The 21,778-nt window shown below is 39.1% G+C and overlaps 2 protein-coding genes across 3 annotated transcripts; both read right to left on the bottom strand.

Annotated features, from left to right (window-relative positions):
• Positions 1-3,601: 3,601 nt before the first annotated feature.
• LOC141899638 (phosphatidylinositol phosphatase PTPRQ-like) lies at positions 3,602-8,691 on the bottom strand. 2 transcript variants are annotated; one of them, XM_074786059.1, is made up of 12 exons: positions 8,624-8,691; positions 7,995-8,312; positions 7,644-7,876; positions 7,492-7,561; positions 6,896-7,216; positions 6,450-6,767; positions 6,148-6,254; positions 5,715-5,913; positions 5,104-5,200; positions 4,324-4,588; positions 3,955-4,088; positions 3,602-3,885 (listed from the first exon to the last, which is right to left on the bottom strand). In XM_074786059.1, exons 1-12 carry the CDS (start codon positions 8,685-8,687, stop codon positions 3,768-3,770), a joined length of 2,244 nt encoding a protein of 747 aa, XP_074642160.1. In that variant the 5' UTR covers positions 8,688-8,691; the 3' UTR covers positions 3,602-3,767. The 2 variants fall into 2 exon arrangements, with proteins under 2 accessions (XP_074642160.1, XP_074642161.1); XM_074786060.1 differs by lacking the exons at positions 7,644-7,876; positions 8,624-8,691 and having other exon boundaries at positions 7,995-8,118.
• On the bottom strand, positions 8,688-19,871 carry LOC141899003 (galectin-3-binding protein-like; the record flags this gene model as incomplete). Its single annotated transcript, XM_074785152.1, has 4 exons — positions 19,761-19,871; positions 10,526-10,704; positions 9,503-9,677; positions 8,688-8,932 (listed from the first exon to the last, which is right to left on the bottom strand). Coding segments are annotated over exons 1-4 (672 nt in total), but the record flags the coding sequence as incomplete, so codon positions are not given.
• Between the last annotated feature and the right edge of the window lie 1,907 nt (positions 19,872-21,778).

Genomic DNA, 21,778 nt, shown 5'->3' with positions numbered 1-21,778 from the left:
CAAGTTTATCATTCCCAAGTTCCGAGGATGGTCAATTCATAATTTACATTTTCCCGATGAAAGAAGACACATTAACCGATCCCTCAAAAATTAAAAGAAATTCACTTTAGAAATTAAAGCTCCCGCGCTAGCTACTGGTAAACAGCCTTTTATTTTACCAATGTACCTTTCCCCAAAAATTTTTACGTTCCTCTTCGGTCACTAAATAAACAAATTGTTTTCAAAACTTCGTATTTGGAATAGACTACTTTTTTCGCTTTGAAAAGTATTGTTTTTTTAGAAAATGCCATAAAAACCCTTTAATGTAAGCAGGTAATCAAATGTTTATCGTTTATCAAATGTTTATGTTTTACTTCATTTCAAACGTCATTTCAAATATTTTACGATTTAATGCATCGATCTCTTTACTTTTGAGACTGTCCTGATGAATAACGAAAAGACAAGAAAACTATAGTAAAAATTACTTACCCCAAACTGTTAAGAAAAGAAAGAATTTCATGTGATTTTGATGCTTCATTGTGAAGTAATCAAGTGAAATCTACCACACGAGTCAAGAGGATTTAAACGATTCCGCCATCACGCGTCATGTCGTATGTGAATCGTACACCATAATTTTGTCTTCGAAATGAATTTAACCTAATGGAAAACCGAATTTCTTAAAAGTCACGCACTTTAGTCCATCTGAGATCTTAAGTGTTCAATAAGCACTTCCCCCAATATACGAAAAGTGTGAAAAATGTTTTTCGATGAAATTGCACTAAAAACGTTTTATGAAAAACGTGTTTTCTGTTTTGGTGAAACAAGCGTCTTGGCGTGTGCGGTGGGCTTTAATCAAGGCATCAAGACTGCTTGTAGGTCACGCATTTTATCATAATTTTCAAATAAACGTCAAGCAGCTTAGGCGCTTGGCGTTTTTCATCTAACGATTTGTTCTAACTTATTTTTTTTTGTCGCAAAAACGTGTTTTCTGTTTTGGTGAAACAAACGTTTTGCCGTGGCGGCGGGCTTTAATCATCAAAATGAAAGACCTGAGTTTATCGGAAACAAAAGTAAAGTAAAATAAAGTAAAAGACTCAACGCATGTTCGGCCAGTCAAAACACCAGTCTTGTAAAGTCTACACTGGTATGTATGGTGGCTGATAAGGGCCATAACGTAAAATTTCTGATATACAAATGAGAGCACCAGAACACCAAAACGAAAAAAAAACTTCGAATTTCCTTTAAAAGACAATTATGGAGCGCCAAAACAACGAAAAACGGTTATTTTTTGAGATTGAAAGTAAAGTTTTATCTTCAAACTATGGTGGCTGATTCGGGAGATGTAATTTTCCTTCACGAAAACGCGCAAAAACAAATATTTCGATGGGAAAGCAAACTTTTAACGCGTAAAAACAAATAAATCCATAAATCCGCACAGAAACGAATCTTACCGCGCAAAAACAAACTTTTAACGCGCAAAAACCAAATATTTCGTTTTTGCGCACTAAAAGTTTGTTTTTGCATGGGTGCAAAAACAAAAGGATATCAATTAATATAATATTTTATGTAATTTTATTATATACTAGAAGGAAACGTTTAATCTTGAATTAGTACTTTTACAAATAGTAAATAATGAATGACAGTTAATGAATTGTTTAGGTGTAGTTCACGTATAAACTATAGGGAAATGATATATTGTTATGATATGATTAAAAAGATAATCAAAGTGTTATATGATATTAGAAATTTAAAAGATTTCTAAATATTCGTATTTGGAATAGATTACTTTTTTCGCTTTAAAAGATATCTAATTTTTTTAAAATGTCATAACTAACTCTTGTATGTACCTTTCAGGCAACTAAATGTTTACGTTTTACAAACGTCATTTGAAATGTATTACCATCTAGTGCACCGATCTCGTTTAAGACCCTACTGACGGTTAGCGAAACAACTAAAATATTACATATGTCTACTAGTCAAAATTACTTACGTGAAACTGTTAAAAAGTAGAGGTTATTTCGTGTGATGACGCTTCACTATGCTTTTACTTAAGTGAAGCCTAGCACACGAGTCAAGTTGATATAAAAATGATTCTGTCATTATCACGCATCATGTCGTATTTGAATTCTAAACCCTGATTTTGTCTACACGAATTTCACCTCATGGAAAACCGACTTTCTTAGAAATCACACACGAAACTAAACTAGGCTGTATTATGCTATCACTTTTATTTCGAAAACTGGAATATTGTCGATTATTTTGTCCGCATAAGACGAACATCTGTATTAGATAATTCGGTGCATTAGTCAATGGTGGGAACCGATGAAAAAGGTTCAAAAAATGTCGAGTCTCTCATGTTTCCCCCAACAATAGACGAAAACTGTATACCTTAATCAAGACTGGTTAAATCTGGGTGATCTAGCGTATGTTAGTTAATAAGTCATGTTCTTCTTTTACTTCACATGTCAAGCAGGAAATTTTATCTGCAAACCGACGAAAGACTTATATTTTCCGACAATACTATCTAGCCTATTCACTTTCCCTATCCTGCGCAGTGACTTAGCTGAACGAGAAGTGCCGGCGGCTGTGGAGCTGTAACAAGAAAAGTGCGAAATTATGTTCTTGTTGGATTGCGTTCACTTGTATCTCGATCGAGCAGCGCAGGATTTTGCGTTTTTTATAGACTATCAACATCGAGTCATTTTCATGACATTGATAGCACTTCAGTTTTTTGCTGACCTTTTTTGGTGAGTGGATTGTTGAAAATACGCTCGGAATACACCTGTATCCATTTGCAATCTTCCCGAATACCATGCCATGCATTTTATTAATAGCTAGATCCGTTACTGTGTTTGTCACTAACATATTAGTGAAACGGATTATATACCAAATAATATCGAACCGAAAACATCTGAGATGAAATCTTGTTTACCAACTGCCAAATAACAGGTTTAATTTCTGATCTACGACTGAATTTTATTTTGCATCTTATACGTATGAAATGCAACACACGCAGTATGTATTTGTGAAAAAGAGTAATGAATATGTAATTTAGTATAAATGGGAGTGTTACTAGATATAACGTTTGCGTCGGTTAGACGTTCGTCTCTATCTCTGGATACAATTTCATAATTCTCGGTTAAAAGTGACTGAAGATTCAAACTATGAAGACGAACAATCTCTCGAGTCAAACTTCCAACTTAAATGGAACTGGGTCAACTTCAAGGCATTACATGTACAATCATAACAGTACGGAAGCGTCCCGCCGTGGACATATCTATTCAAAAAAAAAAATTTCGAAGTTAATTCCGAGTTTGTAACTCTCGGATTAAACCTCCAAAAATCACATTTTACTGAGAAAACTAGTTTATTCCGAGTTACAAACTCGGAATAAACCTCTAAAATCACTTTCAACTGAGAAAACTAATTTATACCGAGTTTACCTCGAAAATTTTTTTGAATAGATATGTCACCAGGACGCTTCCGTAATTAAAGTTATTGTACCAGTATGCCCTAGGTGGAATATTTGCGCATATGCGTCATAAGAAACTCGAAAATTGTTGCAACATACTCTCATACAAATATCTGAAAATCTTTATATCAATTTTTTTTATTTTGCATTACGAAATGAATAAATATATAACATTATATTTCGGATGATTTGGAAGTATATATGATACGTACATACGATACCCAAGAGAAAATGAGTTAAATTCTATGAATGAAGAGATATCGATTGTGCGAGCTGTATTGTTCCACTTATATATCTGGCTCGGTAAACACAAATTTCATTTTGTTTCGCAGTAGATATTCTCCTCTGCATCTTCCTTGCTTTTTGTTGCGGGTCCCGCGTAAGCGGGATTACGAATGTTAGTCACCGATGTTTTTGCCCTGTTACGTCTCAATCTAAAATGATGATATCGTTTGTATTAGATATTGCAATGGCTATTGACAATGAAAGTTTCACAAATTTACCTAACAAGACAAAGACCAATGGCGATGACGAAAACCAAACCAGCGACCGCACCACCAATTATTATAGCAGCATTGCCATTCGAGTTGTTCACTATTACCGATTGTGCCATTTGCATGTATGTAATATCTATGACCTTTGTTTAGAAAATAATTGTATCGTGATATGATTTAAAATCTTTCATTAGAATAAGAAAACACGATATACACAATATAGAATTTTTCAAACATTTTAACCGCCCTAATTCCAACAGATATGTGAAATTAATTCTTGTCTTGGGCTCAGCGTTCGAATGGAAGTCCAATATTTTTGAAGCATTAAATCCATTTTGATCGACATGTGTATACATGAATCAGTGAAACAAGATTTACCTTTCTATTCAAATCGTGATAGACTATTCCGATCGAAATGATGTATTCAGCACCGGTCCGCAGTGGCGCATTGAAATAGGTTCCGTACATTTTGCCATCTCCGACAGTGAACCTACGCGGAAGCGGGTGGGGTAGCTCAGCAGCTATGTATTGTAGACGGTCAAGACGTTTTGCTTCTGTGTAGTTTTTGAGACCACCATCAATGTGCGTTTGTAGATCCCTTTTCAGAATTGTCAACTTTCTTTTGACGACGATTTGATAAGAACTATGAATACAATACACAAAACGTTTAGTAATTCGTAGCAAGAAATATGCATCGTCTCTCATTTTCAATCAGAATCATTTTCCCTGCTATCTTTCAAAATTGAGAAAGTAAAATGCGAATCCCCCTCGCATGGAAAAAATCACAAAAACATAAGATGAGGTGACAAACGGACAGCAACAAAAAATAAGAAGATGAAGAAAATACTGTATCTGGTTCGGCCGGGACAAAGCGAGATACCGGTACGTATATTTCCTTCGATTTGTCAGCGCGACATAAACTATAAAAGTTAAGGAAATGTTAAAATGAACTATTGGCTGAGTGCGTCAATGATCTTCACGCTCATTAGCAATACTTGGTTGGACGCTCTCCGCGTTACCCACCCGATCATCATGGGGAACACGGCATCTACGCCGGACCCGATTTATTGGGTTTTGTGAATTAAACATTTGGAGAGTGACTGGTATGTGAATGTACTCTTCGTATCGCAACGAACGTTTGGATGAACGATATCAGACCTGATACTCCCCCGTGAAGCAGATTCTAATAACAGCGTAACTGTGGTATCTGTCTGGGCTTTGACATCAAAGATAGGAAGTGGTACTGTTACGACACCTATAAATATGCAAAATATACGATAACCATCTCGACACAATCATTAGCATGTGTATTACTGGTTTGATCTACCGTTTCGTCTAGCTTAAAAAGGCTATCAGTAACAGATAATTATGGTGGCTGATAAGGGCCAAATACAGATAAATACAATAAGGGGCAAATTTTCACACGATCTCGATTATAGAAAAACACAAAACGAACTTTATAGAGAAAAAAGAACTTTTCCTTTTTGTTTGGGTGCAAAAACGAAAATATTTGTCCTTCGTTTTTTGCTACCCGCAAAAAAGAATTTTAACGCGCAAAAACGAAAAATCATAGAACAAAAACGAATATTTTCGTTTTTGCGCTATAATATTTCGTTTTTGCACGGTGGCAAAAACGAAAAGTTCCTTTTTGCTCTATAGGTTTCGTTTTGCGATTTTCTATAATCGAGGTCGTGTAAAAATTAAAGCATTTGGCCCTTATTAGCCACCATAGATAATCAAGCGAGGCTCAAGCGAAAAAATAGAATTACCTGACGTCCAAAATGTCAATTTTGCCGGTGCGCCTTCTCCGACAGATGTCGATGCTGACAGTTTACATGTGTATTGCGTAAACGATTCCAGCTGCGTTAAACGTCTTGAGATAATTGTGGCTGGTAGAATAATTTTCTCAATGATTGGCATTGCTCTCAGAACTTTTCCAGAATAAGTCTTTTCAGGTTTACAAGACAGCTAAAACATTCCATTCAATAAGCCTTTTAACAGTTATCAGGAACCATACTTTTGGGTACTCGCTGGGCCCACATTGATGAATTTGTTCTCTATATTTTCTATTCCAGTTTAATTTTTTTATTTCGTTCGTATCACTGGCTTGGATTCAACAATTCAATCCAAAAAAGATGGCGACGAAATCGAAAATAGGCCCGCGCAGTGTAGTTCAAGGCATATGCCAACTGGGGTATTTACCTGATATTTAGTTATTTCACCGTATTTACTTTGTGGTGGGTGCCAGGTCAGCATAGCACTGACTTCCGTTATTTCCGACGCATCAAATGCATTCACTTGGCTTGGAACTGAGAAGAAGACAAATGCACAAGGTTACAGACGAATATCCAATTTACGTTTTGATCATCATTTGAGATGCAAATTCTGATCAACATAGCTACTAACAACACAATAGCAAAGAAGCATCAACCATAATCATGGCACTTGTTTAAATGATAATCGACTTCTAGATTCCAGACTTGTACTTTATTGATCAGAATTACCTGACTCATCAGTAGTAAATGGAGCAGGTGCAGAAAGGTCAGTTTCACCGACGGAATTCTTCCATTTGTATCTCAGTTCATACTCCGTATAAGGTGTTAGACCTGTTATCGTAAATGGTGATACAGTCGTCTCTCCTCTTTGAACAATGGCATCATTTGACTTCTTCACTATTTCATAATTAAAACCAACAAATTCCCCGTTCATGCAATCACACGGTATGTGAAAAAATATCACAGTAGCCGATGTTTCCAGCTTGTGCGTCGACGACTGAATAATCTCTGGTGTGATGATAGCAACTTTTGGTACACAGATTGGTGCTGAAAATATATACCAGAGTCACGTACCACGACGTATTCATCGTACGACGTAAATTGCATGACGCGTTTTTGTAAATGTATTGTACAGTGTGCGAGCAGGGTCCATCGATATGATGTAAATAACCTACCAGATTCTTTAGTTGAAGTGCTTGCTCTAGCTTTATTGACTTCAGAACCTGTACTGACGGACGTAAATGGCTGCACAACGATTTCGTATTCACTGTATGGTTTTAGCCCCGTGACTGCAACTGATGTCGCAGTCGACGAGTTCGATACCAAATGAAGTTCGTCTCGGATTGTTTGTTCTGCGCACGCTTTATATTTCAGTTGCCTGAACCAAACTCTATACTCAGTGATTACACCATTTGGTGTGGATGGTGGGGACCATGCTATCACCAGACTGCTAACTGATGTAGAGTTGCTATTTAGTGCTGAAACAGGTCCTGGAACTGGAACAAATACAAAGCATAAATGAAGAATTCTGTCAGATTGTCTAATTTCGAACAGGAAGATTAAAGTAGTGATTACGTAGTGTGTATAGATTAGTCATGGAGTCAAACCAGTTTGACTTATACGTTTCATTTTAATTTTTGGCACACTTATTTTCTGTTTTCCAAAATTCCCCTTTAGTAACCAATAGGGGCACTTGTCGTGAGGTGCCAGGCTGGCAATTCAATCATTTTTGAGGACCCCAGATACCGTCGATATCGTCGAAGTAACTTACCATCTTCCTTAGTCTTGAAGAAAACATTTTCACTGTGAAAAGACCACCCTTTTCTGCCGTACGCTGCCACCTAAAAGTAACCCATGAGCCATGTTTCCAAAGCACCGCAGGTCAAGAAAATTGAACGCGGTGAAAGATTTTTGTCAACTTACTCGACACCAAAACCACCTGTTTGGTTTCTGGTCATTAAAAATAATTTCTCTTTGGGTCGATGAATAATTGGCGTCGGAATAAAACTGTGCAATTTCAATTCCTTTGGAACGCGCGGAGCCGCACACAACTTCATACCTCGTTATTTTTGCGATAGTCGGAACCCCAGGCATCCAGGTGAATGTGAATGAGTCTTTAGTTACGGATGATACTTTCGGAATCGGAACATTGGGGACTATTCAAATAATTAAAAATGAAGAAGGGAAATACGATGTTATCCCATACATGTTCCTTCACTCGAAACAGTCGAAGTATATTAGAATACTTAAACTTGTAGCCAGTATCAGACTTACCTGACTCATCAGTAATAAATGGAGCAGGCGCAGAAAGATTAGTTTCACCGACGGAATTCTTCCATTTGTATCTCAGTTCATACTTTGTATAAGGTGTTAGACCTGTTATCGTAAATGGTGATACAGTCGTCTCTCCTCTTTGAACGATGGTCACATTTGATTTCTTCATTATCTCATAACTAAAACTGACGAATTCCCCGTTCATGCAATTACACGGCATTTGGGAGAACTTCACAATAGCCGATGTTTCCAGCTTGTGCGTCGACAGCTGAATATACTCTGGAGTGATGATCGCAAGATTGGGTATACCGAATGGAGCTGCAACAATACATATCACGGACACTGTTTATATCGTAAGCTTATCATTGCGACGCCAGGTGCTAGCTTGTCGGTGGAATCGAGATTTTGGAAAAGGCAACAATTTGAGAGATTGAATGGAAGTGAGTTTGTCCAATGGCGGAAAGCAAGGGCAGTGTTAAATATATTATGCTCCTCGTCCTCTCGTTCCTGGAACCAGAGTGCTATGGCACCTGTTCATATGCCTGTTTTGTATACATAAATTATGTTAGGGATTTCATTTGGGTTTCATAGTAATCATACAGATACATGTGGCGAGTGTAATTGCTTACCGGACTGTTTAGTCGAAGTTCGTACTTTCGCTTTCTGGAGCTCTGACCCGGTGTCGATGATCATGAACGGTTGCACTACGATTTCGTATTCACTGTAAGGGTTCAGTCCAGTGATGGGAATCAAAGCAACAGTCGATGAATTTGATACAAAATGAAGCACATCGTCGATGATTTGTGCAGGGCACGCTTTATACCTCAGTTGCCTGAACCAGACCTTATAGTGACTTATTTGCCCAATTGGCGCAGATGCTGGTGACCATGTTACCGAGAGGCTCGCACTGGACTGTTGTGTGGCCCTCAATGAAGACACTGCAATACATGTATTAGGGGCTTAAACATCAGGACCGTTGGTGAGTCGAATATACCAAGTTCTAACACAAGGTGTAAGTAAAACTAAATACTAAAACATTAATGGCACAGTTGGTAGTGAGGGAAACGCTTTTATTAAAGCATACAACTTAAAGTGCTGTAGTGAAAGGTATAGCAACTCAAATAGTTAGTTTGTATATAGGTTAAATTTATGAAATCTGAGCGATCTACTACGCTTTATCCTAATTTTAATTGTTCTGCATACTTCTGCTAATCATCGAGAACAATCAGGATGAAAAAGCCAAGAAGCATGCAACTTCGACATTACTAACGAGGTAAAACTTCGCAATGAATCGTGAAAGAAGAGTACAATTTAAGCCCCATAATCACGGAGCCGAATAACCTAAATAGCGTAATGTTAAAGATTTCTCAAAATTTCGAATTTTGGTTTTTCACTTTGTCAGGAGTGACGATGGCTTCCTGACAACGGTTTACGCTATTTTGAGTTTTAGGTTTTTCGGCTCCGTGATTATGGGACTCATTCTTTTTTAGACATTACTACTAATCTACCTGTCCAGTTATAGCATTTGACTCCAGCATCTTCACCATGGCCACAATTTTCAACTCCCCACACCCTCCGAGTACAGTTCAAGATACTTTTTTCAGCGCCGCTACATTGGACATCATCCAGGTATATCGGTACCGATTCCGATGGTGTGTGCCCAAACGAAGCTTTAATTGTAGCCTGGAAGTCGATTGTAGAAAGCATTCATATCATATCTGTTTAACATTCATATCATATTATATTTGGCTACGTTGCCACTTAGATTTCGGTTGTTCACCCAAAGATATCATTAGAGATTTGAGTAACGATGTGTGTGCACTGTCAAAAATATATCGGGGCTAGACTCAATCATCGATATACTCAAATCAATCAAAAATAATTTTATTAATCCATAACGTTATGTAATTTGTATCATATTATTTATTGTCGACAATGTGTTATTTTCAAGGAGGCAATAAACTTTCATGTTAGTTTTCTTGTTTCAAACTCCCATATCCAGGCAAAATAGAAATGGAGGCCTTTTCAACCCCAAGAAAAGCAGGGTTTCCGGTTGGGATTAAGTTGAGATTTAGAGTTAGGATTAAGGTTAGGTTTTGCGTTATGATAGGGTGTAAGGGTAAGCTAGTTAGCACGGTGGCTGATTCGCGACATGTCAATTTTTTTTCATCCTCCGATAACGCTGTCGCTCAGATCTCTAAAAAAACATACTTTTACGCGCAAAAACGGAATATTTTGTTTTTGCGCGTTAAAAGTCTGTTTTTGTGCGTGCGGGGATATTTTTTTTGTGCATTTTTGTGGTGGATGAAAAAAGATTTTTAAATGTCCCAGATCAGCCACATAAGTACTAGAGTATAGAGTAGCAAAAACGTTTGGAGTTCGCATCTGCCTTGTTCGCTCTAGTGGTAGAAATACAGGGCTATTCTTTCAGCGGCTAAGCTTGGGAACTGGAGCTATTCAGGGAGAGATGCGTACCATGGCAGCGATACTATCGGGTGTCAAATTGAAATAAAAATCATATATAAACTTACATTTCCCCAGCTATAACCGAGCATTCTACATATGACAGAAGCATCTTTCAGGTCCCAGCCATCATCACAGATAGTTCCCCACACTGTTGAAAAACTATTATCTAAGGGAAGTATCTCGACGCGCCCTTCGCTTGCAGTAGCGCCGTGTCGTAAACGAATTGAAAGTCGTCCATTGTAGTCTGAAAAGATGATCAACTAAACTATGTAGAAAAATGTCAACGGTTTCAATTAAATGAAGGGAAACTATGCAGGGAAACTTTTCACTTGTTCTCCCGTGTAAACATACTCCTCGTTTCGTATAATTCCCTCACACCTGACGAAGATCTCTAGTGAAAGTTCAAAACGTATTTTTATTTCAATACTTGATAGATAAAATTCGTTTTTAATCTTTTGAATTCTTTGTATAATTGGTTTTAGACTTATCAGCAAATATAAATTTCTTAATTTCGTCCTTCGTTTTGAATAATGAATCTGCTACTTGTATTGCGTAGTTATATGCTTATCTATACCAAAAGCAGTGCGTGTATAGCGACAAAAAAAAACTAATCGATCGGATATTTCTTTTGCACGAAGATTTAGTTTATTTAATGACATTATCTTAAACTAATCCTCACGTTTGATAGCTAACATCGGAAGGGTTATCTGTTAAATGGTTTTTAATATTTCGTAGAGAGTTTTTCGATTTTATTATGTATGGCGCTTTCATATGGTGGCTGATTCGGGCCATACTAAAAAATTTTTCTGTACGGCTAAAGCACCGATAAAAAATTTTTCACATTGACCCGTTTTTTGGTTTTCTCGCGCGAGAATTCAAAACTTTTGGTTTTCTCGCGCGAGAATTCAAAAAGTTTTGTTTTCTCGCGCGAGAATTCAAAACTTTTGGTTTTCTCGCGCGAGAATTCAAAAAGTTTGGTTTTCTCGCGCGAGAAAACAAAACATTTTGGTTTTCTCGCGCGAGAAAACAAAACATTTTGGTTTGAAAATTTTTCTAACTGGCTAGAAGCTAGATAAAATTTTTTTACAATGGGCCATTTTTTTGTTTTCCTGCGCGAGAATTCAAAACTTTTGGTTTTCTCGCGCGAGAATTCAAAAAGTTTGGTTTTCTCGCGCGAGAAAACTAAATATTTTTGTTTGAAAAATTTTTCTGACTGGCTATAAGCTGGATAAGAATTTCTTACAAAGGCCTATTTTTTGTTTTCCTGCGCAAGAATTCAAAACTTTTGGTATTCTCGCGCGAGAAAACCAAAAGTTTTGAATTATCGCGCGAGAAAACCAAATTTTTTGAATTCTTGCGCGAGAAAACCAAAAAGGGCCACTGTGAAAATTTCTTTTATCATTGCTCTAGCTGTACGGAAAATTTTTTTAGTATGGCCCGAATCAGCCACCATACTTTCAAGCAACATATTATTATCATCATCAACTGTTGCACACGGCCGAACTGAAACATGAACAAATGAATCACTACCATTACAGAAATTCACCATGTAAGGAAATATCAAATGTGGGTATGGAATATATGGGGATTCATACACTTCATCATCTAGTTACAGCTGAAGGTCGCGCATAGTCCACGAGATATAAGTTCCCTTTAGAATAATTTCGAACGTGCTTATTCAAACAATTTCAGAACCGTGTATTGCGATGATTTTTTCAGGTTATTGACAACAGATGCGTTCGGATCACACTTGTCGGAAACTGCGTCCCAATTCTCACCCAACTCACATAACTATATTGAAGTCAAGCGTTACTAATTCTATTCATGCATATAGCTGTTTACATCTGGTTTATATCTGCGGTTTCTCTTCATCTTTGCTGGCCCGCGCATTCGTACTATACTCTTTTGTAATCATTACGTAAAATAAAGGACACTCTTGCTATGATATCTTAACCAAGCAGTCACGTTTTTCTATGTTCAATTCTCCACCGTTACACTCGTAACGACATGGTGCCGTGACCAGGATAACACAAACCAAAACCTCTAGACGATCAAAATGCCAAAAGAAAAAGAAACGCTGGACCAGCTCCGAAAACGAAGACATGCGGATATCGACACATTTGATACGAACTACGAGCGAATCCTAATACTTATGCAAGAAGTCAATATCACAGAAGACGATGCAACCGAAATCGAAGCACGATTAGACGAGATGCGACTGGTCCACGAATCCAGAGAAACGTTAGCAGAAAGAATCCAAGAAATGCGAAAAGACGACGATGAATTCGAAAAAGAAATCAAAGATTCGAATGAAAGACGCAGCCAGGAACGCATAAGACTCTTGAAAATAAAAAAGTACCTCGAAAATCGTAATCATCAGAACACCAAGAGAGAGCAGATCCAGGATACCGACACTCAGAAGACCGCGCAGTTACCCAAACTGAAATTACCAACGTTCAGCGGGAATTATACTGATTGGACATCATTTTGGGAGACAATACAAGCTGACGTATTGATGGGTAAATTCTCACAAATCACTAAATTTAACTACATAATCGGGCAGCTGAGAGGTAACGCACTTGATGCCGTTAAGGGTATCCACGCGTCCGGTTCTAATTTGGACTCCTTAATATCAATACTCACGGATTGATTCGGACAGAAACGTAAAATAGTTCGCGCTCACGTAAACAACCTTTACGAATTACCACCAGCGGCTATGAACTTTGCGTCTCTATCACAATTCGTCAATCAAGCCAACGCCAACATTCGATCTCTACAACACCTGGGCGTAGATGTCAACGCATGTGCTTCATTTATTGTCACATCAATGGAAAAGAAAATCCCGAGAGTCTTTCTCGAAAAGATGGGCACATGTGGCCAAGCAGGTGATTTTGAACTCGATAAATTCATTAAGAAATTCGAAGAACAACTTGAAAACATTGGAGAAATCACATCAACATCGTCTAACCAACAGCGACCGAGAATGACAACTACGTCCTTTGTCGGAAACCAGCGAAGATACCAGTGTCCATTCTGCGACGGAGAACATGGACCTACCAGATGTCATCTAAATCTTGAAAATCGAAAAGCGAAAACTGAAGAGAGGCAACTGTGTATTAATTACCTGAAACCGAACCATCGAGTAAAAAATTGCCGGAATTCGGGTAGATGTATGAAGTGCAACAGACAACACCACACGAGTCTACACAGAGATAATTTAACTACTACGACTGGATGCGCAGCGATACAAAACAAAAACACAAACATTGGATTAATCGAACCAAATGCGAATCGAGGCCACAATCACGAGATTGTGAGCGAAACATGCGAAAGTTTGTCGAATCAAACAACGGAATATACATGCGAAAATCAGTCGGAATATACATGCGAAAATCAATCGGAATATACTTGTGAAAGCAATGCGATTCAGGCTGCCGTTGCTCCCAGCGATATAGTTTTGTTGGAAACGGGCCAAATTAATCTGGAAAATAATGGTCATAAGTTTAAAAATGCAAATGTCCTTCTCGACCACGGTTCCATGCTCAGTTACATCCGCAAGGATATAGCCACCGCTCTCGGGTTAAAACCGCGCTACCAACGATCGTTGACCGTATAAATGGTTTTGGGGGTCATACTTCAAAACGCGTGTATGACATCGCTTCCGTAGGCATCGTTACCACCGAAGGTACGATACATATCGATGTCGCCATATCGAATGAAATCGTTAAGCCCATATATCGCAAACGATGGGCCGAATGTCTTGAGTTTCCGGAAGTATCTAGATTAGACCACCTCGCGGATAATTTCGAAGCTGAGTTATTCACCGTGGATATATTAATCGGTTGCGGTCACCTATATTTATTCCTCGAAAACCGTACGGAAAATATCCCCGGTGGGCCAATCATCCAATTTTCTAATCTCGGTTGTTTTGTTTATGGTCCGTTGTACAAAGATGACCACAATCCACATGCATTCACGCTTACCGCAGTTTCTGATATGCTAGAGATCGGGGATGCTAACCAAAAATTTAGTGACACGATACTCAACGAATTCCTGAAGAATAATACCGCCGAATTCCCTGGCCATTTCGAAGATCAAGGATGCATAGAGGATAATATATTCTTAGAGGATTATAAAGAGAAAATCCAGTACAAGGATAACTGCTACTACGCACCGCTACCATGGAAGGAAGACCACTCAGAACTTCGAAACAATCTAACCCAGAGTAGGTACAGATTAAAACAAGTAACTCATCGTCTACAACGCCTTGAACTTATGGGCGCATACACCAAGGTGATGCAAGAGCATATTGAGAAGAATACTGTCTCGGAAATCCCAAACCCAGACCAAGCCTTGTTGGAAGAGGGTTGTTATTACATCCCACACTTCTTCATCATGAAAGACAGCCCAACAACTCCACTGAGAATAGTATTTGACGCGAGCGCAGGTTCACCCTCACTAAACGACTGTTTATACCAAGGGCCCAATATGCTGGTGGATCTGCCCTCACTGATCATGCAGTTCAGAACGGGTGTAGTCGCTATGTCAGCCGACATCGCCCGAGCCTTTTTGTCAGTTCAACTAGCGGAGAAAGATAGACGATACGTACGTTTCCTTTGGTATAAGGATAACGATCCATCGAAGGGCATCGTCCCATACCAACATAATACTGTCATATTTGGATCTACGGCGAGCCCATTCACGCTGGCGGCTGTCCTGTCGAAACACTTTGACGCCCACCGAGACTCGTGGGTGGCACAGGACATGGGTATGAAACTCTACGTTGACAATCTACTCAGTACATTAAGCAAAGAAGACCAAGTATCTGAATACTTCGAAGAAACTATGGAGATAATGCAACGGGGTAACTTCAGACTGAGGCAGTAGGCATCTAATTCTCAACTCCTAATGAAAAAGGCAACCAACCGAGATATCCATGTGAGAGATACAACATCAGTGCCACTGCTAGGAATGACCTGGAGTGCAGATAATGACGTCATAACTATAGCCAGGAAATCAATGACACAGACTGAAGCCACCATAACAAAGCGAAAGGTCGCATCACGCACAGCGGCAGTATTTGACCCACTAGGTCTGGTTGCTCCAGTTACAGTTACTGCTAAGGTGTTTATCAACAAACTCTGGCAGTCGTCCAAAGAGTGGGATCAAGAATTAGACCAAAGCGAGCTAAAGGAATGGAGCATCATTCACAACAATCTAAATCAGACTCATCAGATCGAATTTCCGAGGTGGCTCGGATTCGACAACGAATCACCGATTAAACTTATGGTATTTTGCGACGCAGCCCCAAATAGTGCGGTAGGCTGTGTTATATATGGAAAGCAAGGCAACAAAATACGTCTCATAGGCTCGAAAAACAAGGTCATCTCTAAAGCAAAGGCCGGGTGGACAGTCCCAAAACTTGAATTAGAGGGCATGGTTATGGCAGCGAAATACGCCGATTCAATCAGAAGAATCTACGAGAAGGAATACGCAGGCATTGACAATCATTATTTCACAGACTCAGCTGTAGCCCTGTACTGGTTGAAATCAGAAAAGGAACTGAAAGTGTTCGTAAAAAATCGAGTTACAGCGATTAAACAGCTCTGCAATGTGCATGAGTGGAAGCACGTACCGTCGAAGCTAAATCCAGCAGACATACTTTCGAGAGGGGCCACATATGACGAGCTCATGAGATCAATGTGGATTACTGGCCCAGAGTGGATGGAAAACCAAGACGAACCACCTCCCGACGACCAACCAGACACCTCGGTCATACTCGTCGCTAGCCTAGAGATTGAAAACGAATTCCAGACAAGGACCGGTCAGGCGGAAATTACTGGTATAGACCAGATCATACAGGTTCAGGACTTCACTGACTATCGAAGACTATTACGGGTCACCGCGTTGGTCAAACGAGCCTTCAGAAAAGGGTTAAAATCTAAAAACATCATTTCAGCAGACGATATACGAGAGGCAGAAGTCATCTGGATACAAAGTGTCCAACTGAAGGAATATCCGGAAGTCCACTCTTACTTCACCCACAAGACATCAAAGTGTCCGACTATAGTGCGACAATTAGGGGTCTATCGCAATGCGGAAGGAACATTGAGATGTGCTGGCAGGCTCAGAAATGCTGAAATAACCCAAGCACGGAAAGAACCCATTCTCATCCCAAACCAGTCGTACCTAGCGTCATTAATTGTCAGGGATGCACACGAATCGGTATTTCACTACGGCACAGGAATGACAGTCAACAAAGTCCGCAAACGTTTCTGGATCACATCTCTTAGATCTCTAGCAAAGAAAATACTGAGGAAATGCGTGACATGCAAAAGATTGTACGGTCGCCCATATCTAGCACCACCACCACCACCACCATTACCAAGTTTCAGGCTCAATGAGCTAAAACCATTCACCGCTACGGCCATCGACTTTACTGGCCATTTATACGTCCGCGGCGAAAATAAAGTTTATATTTGTCTTTTCACATGCTGTACGACTCGAGCAATTCATCTCGAGATAGTTACAGACGCAACCGTTGATTCTTACATCAGGGCATTCCGACGCTTCTGTAGTTCGTATTCGGCTCCGAATATTATATACTCGGACAACGCAAAAACCTTCATCGCGGGGGAGGCTGAGATAAAACGTCTGTATGAAATCGCTTCATCCGACAACGCACAAAAAATGTATGAAATCGCTTCATCCGACAACGCACAAAAAATCTACGCGGATAAAAGAATGAAGTTTAAATATACTCCGGTCCAAGCGCCGTGGATGGCGGGGGTGCATGAAAGATGCATCGGCATCGTCAAAACCGCTATTAAAAAGGTTCTAGCACATGCACAAGTATCATTAGACGAATTACAAACCTTGATTAAAGAAATACAAGCTACGATAAATAACCGCCCCTTAACCGTCATCCCGTCAGAGATCGAGGATATCAAACCCATAACACCGAACTCGTTACTGTTCGGTCGCGAAGTCGAATTGATTCCGTGTGAAAGTATCGATGAGACCGAAATTTTCGACCCAGAATGCGGTCAAGGTAAAGTTAGCCAGTCTCTTCAAAAAATGGCGTTTCACCGAGCGCAAATAGTTCGACACTTTCAGAAGCGCTTCAAAAATGAGTACCTCGCAGTACTGCGTGAACGCCACGCAAACGAAAAGAGAAAAATGGCGCGAAAGCTAACACCGTGAAAACTGGTGACGTGGTTATAATACATGATAAAGATACACCACGTCACCACTGGAAATTAGGTATTATCAAATCTGTACTCAAGAGTTCGGAGGATGGCTATATCCGAGCGGCTCACGTAAAAACTGCGCACGGAACCACCTGCCGAGCTGTTCGGAAACTATATCCACTGGAGCTAAACGTGGATAAGTCTTGCTTCGAAACTAACGAAATCGAACGAATTGAATCGCCGCCAAGCAACGAACGACCGAATCGCAAGGCGGCAATTGAAGCACGCGAAAGAATAGCGAAAATTGCTATGGATAACTATTAATCCACGGATTATACCACGTATTATATATATATATATATATATATATATATATATATATATATATATATATATATATATATATATATATATATATATATATATATATATATATATATATATATAATACGTGGTATAATCCGTGGATTAATAGTTATCCATAGCATATATTAACGCTCTCGGCTCTCCGAGCTTATCATAAACATTAGTAGATCCTAGAAGTGCTATTTACGAACTTTGATATGTGTCAGTCAATAACTCTAACTTTCTTCTCAACACTTTTCGGCCGGGGAGGATGTCGGAAACTGCGTCCCAATTCTCACCCAACTTACATAACTATATTGAAGTCAAGCGTTACTAATTCTATTCATGCATATAGCTGTTTACATCTGGTTTATATCTGCGGTTTCTCTTCATCTTTGCTGGCCCGCGCATGCGTACTATACTCTTTTGTAATCATTACGTAAAATAAAGGACACTCTTGCTATGATATCTTAACCAAGCAGTCACGTTTTTCTATGTTCAATTCTCTACCGTTACACTCGTAACGACAACACTGGCTAATCTCGTATGAAATATATGGTTAAATCGGTTAAGCAAAAATTGCACGAATACTTAAAAAAACTACAACGTGATAGTATTTATGTCGGGCATGGTAAAAACCCAGAGGATGTGTGTATGAACTGACAACATTCCAAAAGAATAAGAGAGAGGAAATTAACCATAAATAATAAGTCATGAATCTATGAATCACCCATTGTAAATATGAGTAGTTATATATAGTACCTACCATAAAGGAAATGAATAAGCTCCCATAAAACTACCATAGAGAAAAAGCGTCTGCAGTTGAAATACGTTTCAAAAACTCTTTAAATGATCCTTATGAGTGGGTCGAAAGGCTTTGAATAATGTATTTCTTGAGAGCGCTTTATACATTACGATCAATCTCAAACCTCTTTACAACAATATTTGTTGACGCAATTAGTTGATATAGAATTAGTAAGGATAGTATCCTTTAAATACAAATGACTTTAATCGATGATTTGAAAACCTCAAATGAAGATATGCCTAGTGTGTTTCTGTCAAACTACTCTATAGACGCGGGGCAGAAACAGAAAAATGATCTCACGTTAACATAAAACTATGTGCGATAGAATCGTTCAAGAAATTGGATTTCTGAAGAACATCTTCCGATTCAATCGCTGGTCTGGAAAAGTGATATTATACTTCGGGTTCAACATCAGCTCACCAGCGGCTACCGAGACGTGACGGATCACCGGCAAACGTCAGATTTCGTAGTCAACGCGTAGTCTCAGCTAAATATCAACACGCACATATAGTTCAGTCTCGATCTTACGCATTTTGACAGTGTGGGCCATCTTGGAACTGAGGTCAGAACTACAGCAAAGTGGTTCAATATTTCGGACTATAGTTTGGACTAACTGACATTCGGTTTCAAATACTTTTCGATTATTCGATTCAGTAACTGCGATAACCAAAGTTTGCATGGTATTTGGGGCACAGTGAAAAATTGGTTTACAGCAAACATTGGATCCGGGTTTTTAATTTCTACCGTGCAAAGATTCATGCGTCATAAGATCGTTGACGCATAGATCATACGTCTATAATAAAACCGAACTGAAGCCTTTCGGTGTGGCAGGTGTACTGGCCGGATCCTCGTTGGCATCCTACATGCCATATTTCATAAATCGACGGTGTCGTGAGCCTTTTTGCATCATATGATTTAGATTTAGATTATTCCATCACGTAGTTTAGCTTTATTTCTTACCTGACGTTTGACATCCTCTTGTAAGCACATACAACAGAATCAAGAGAAACCAGAACTGGCCCGATAAACTCATGGTACCGAGTGCCTAAATGGTGGCAATCACGATCTCGTTACAGTGAATCAGTCAAGAGAAAGTAATTACGTCTATTTTTAGTCATGATACCGCACAGTATTTCCAATTGTGTACTTCGAATTACGCAAACAATTATGTAAATCCGAAAACTCGACGGTCAACCACTCGTGCTCGCTTTGCGCTTGACTCAACCGGCCACGCACGTTTCTATGAAGATATATTTACGAATGCGATATCAACAAAATCCTCAGATAAAACTGTATCTTCACTGAAAAATCTACATTGTAATTCAAAACATAAAAAAGTTACAATCAATTACTAATTTTTTTGAGGCGCCTTCCTAAAAGTGACGTATATTTTTCAAACTGCAACTGTATCCACGGAAGAGCAATGCGGCCAACAAAATTTTATTTTCCGTTTAGAAAGTCGACTTTTCGAATTAGTAAGGCGACTTTTCGACTTAATAAGTCGACTTTTCGACTTCGTAAGCCTACTTTTCGACCTTAAAAAGTCGACTTTTCGAGTTTGTATGTTGGCCGTATTGCTCTTCCGTAGTATCCGATTGTTGCAGCCGAGAAACATGAAAGAAACACCATCGGATCATAGAAATGTTCACCTTTCTAACGATACATGACTTTAATTTTTGTGCCTAAAGAGGGATGGACGACAATTAATCGCTCTAGAAGTTTTAGTTTAACAAATGTTAAAATCTGTCCAACAATGTGGGACCTTTGGGACCGCCTCAAAATGGCGCCTGGTAACTGGAAATTTCCCTATTGCGACGATTTTTTTTCAGGTTCTTTTCGACAACAGTTACGTTAGGGTGACACTGGCTGAACTCTTATTATATGAAATATGGTCGAATAGACAACCAAATATGGGATGAATACTTAAAAAAATCAACAACGTGAGAGTGTATACATGTATTGTCAGATATGGTAAAAACCCGGAGATGGATGCACTAAAATGTTTTTCTAAAACTGATTCCTGCTTCCAATTCAATTGCTTGTCTGAAAGATCGATTTTAATCGGCCAGCAGCATGGTTTTCTCGGTCGTCACCCGATCAACATCAGTCCACCAGTTAATTGCTGCTACCTCAGCAATTGACTGGTATCCCATACTGACGGATCATCGGCAAACATCGGATTTCATAGGGCCATCTTAGAACTGAGGTCTGAACAAAAGCGACGTGGTTCAATATTTTTGGACTATAGTTCGGACTAACTGACATTCGGTATTGCATACTTTTCAAATTTGCGACTCAGCAACTGCGATAACCAAAGCTCGCATGGGATTTGGGTCACAGCGAAAAGTTTACCCGGTCTACAGCAAATATTAGATCCGGGTTCTGCCTACTGTGCAAAAATCCAGAGGCCAGTTGCACAGTCGTGACTTAAGTCCCAAAGTGGTCTTAAATCTCAAGACTGGTCTTAAATTGTTGGATTGGCTATAGAACTAAGTTGGTCTTAGACTGGTCTTAAGTCTTAGCCATGACTATATGCAACCGGCCCCAGGGGCCATCAGTTGCACAGTCGTGACTTAGGTCCAAAAGTGGTCTAAAATCTTAAAACTGGTCGTAAGTGGTTAGATTGGCTATAGAACTGGTTTTAGAAGAAGTTGGCTAGTTTAGCTAGAAGTTGGTCTTAGACTGGTCTTAAGTCTAAGCCATGATTATGCAACCGGCCCCAGGCGTCATAAAACCGTTGACGTATAAGCTAAATTAAAAAATACGTCCATGATAAAACCGAACTGAAGCTTTTAGGTGGGGCAGGTGTACTGTCCGGATCCTCGTTGGCTTCGGAAAGGCCGTATCCCATCAATCGACGGTGTTATGAGCCTTTTTCGCGTCATATGATTTAGATTTAGATTATTCCATGCAGTAGTTTACCTTTATTTTTTACCTGTCGTTTGACATCCGATTATGTGCACGTACAAAAGAATCAA

This window comes from Tubulanus polymorphus, chromosome 2 (assembly GCF_964204645.1).
Source record: "Tubulanus polymorphus chromosome 2, tnTubPoly1.2, whole genome shotgun sequence".
NCBI lineage: Eukaryota > Metazoa > Nemertea > Palaeonemertea > Tubulaniformes > Tubulanidae > Tubulanus > Tubulanus polymorphus.
The sequence above is the reverse complement of the archived record's forward strand: the minus strand, read 5'-3'. Positions and strand labels throughout refer to the sequence as shown.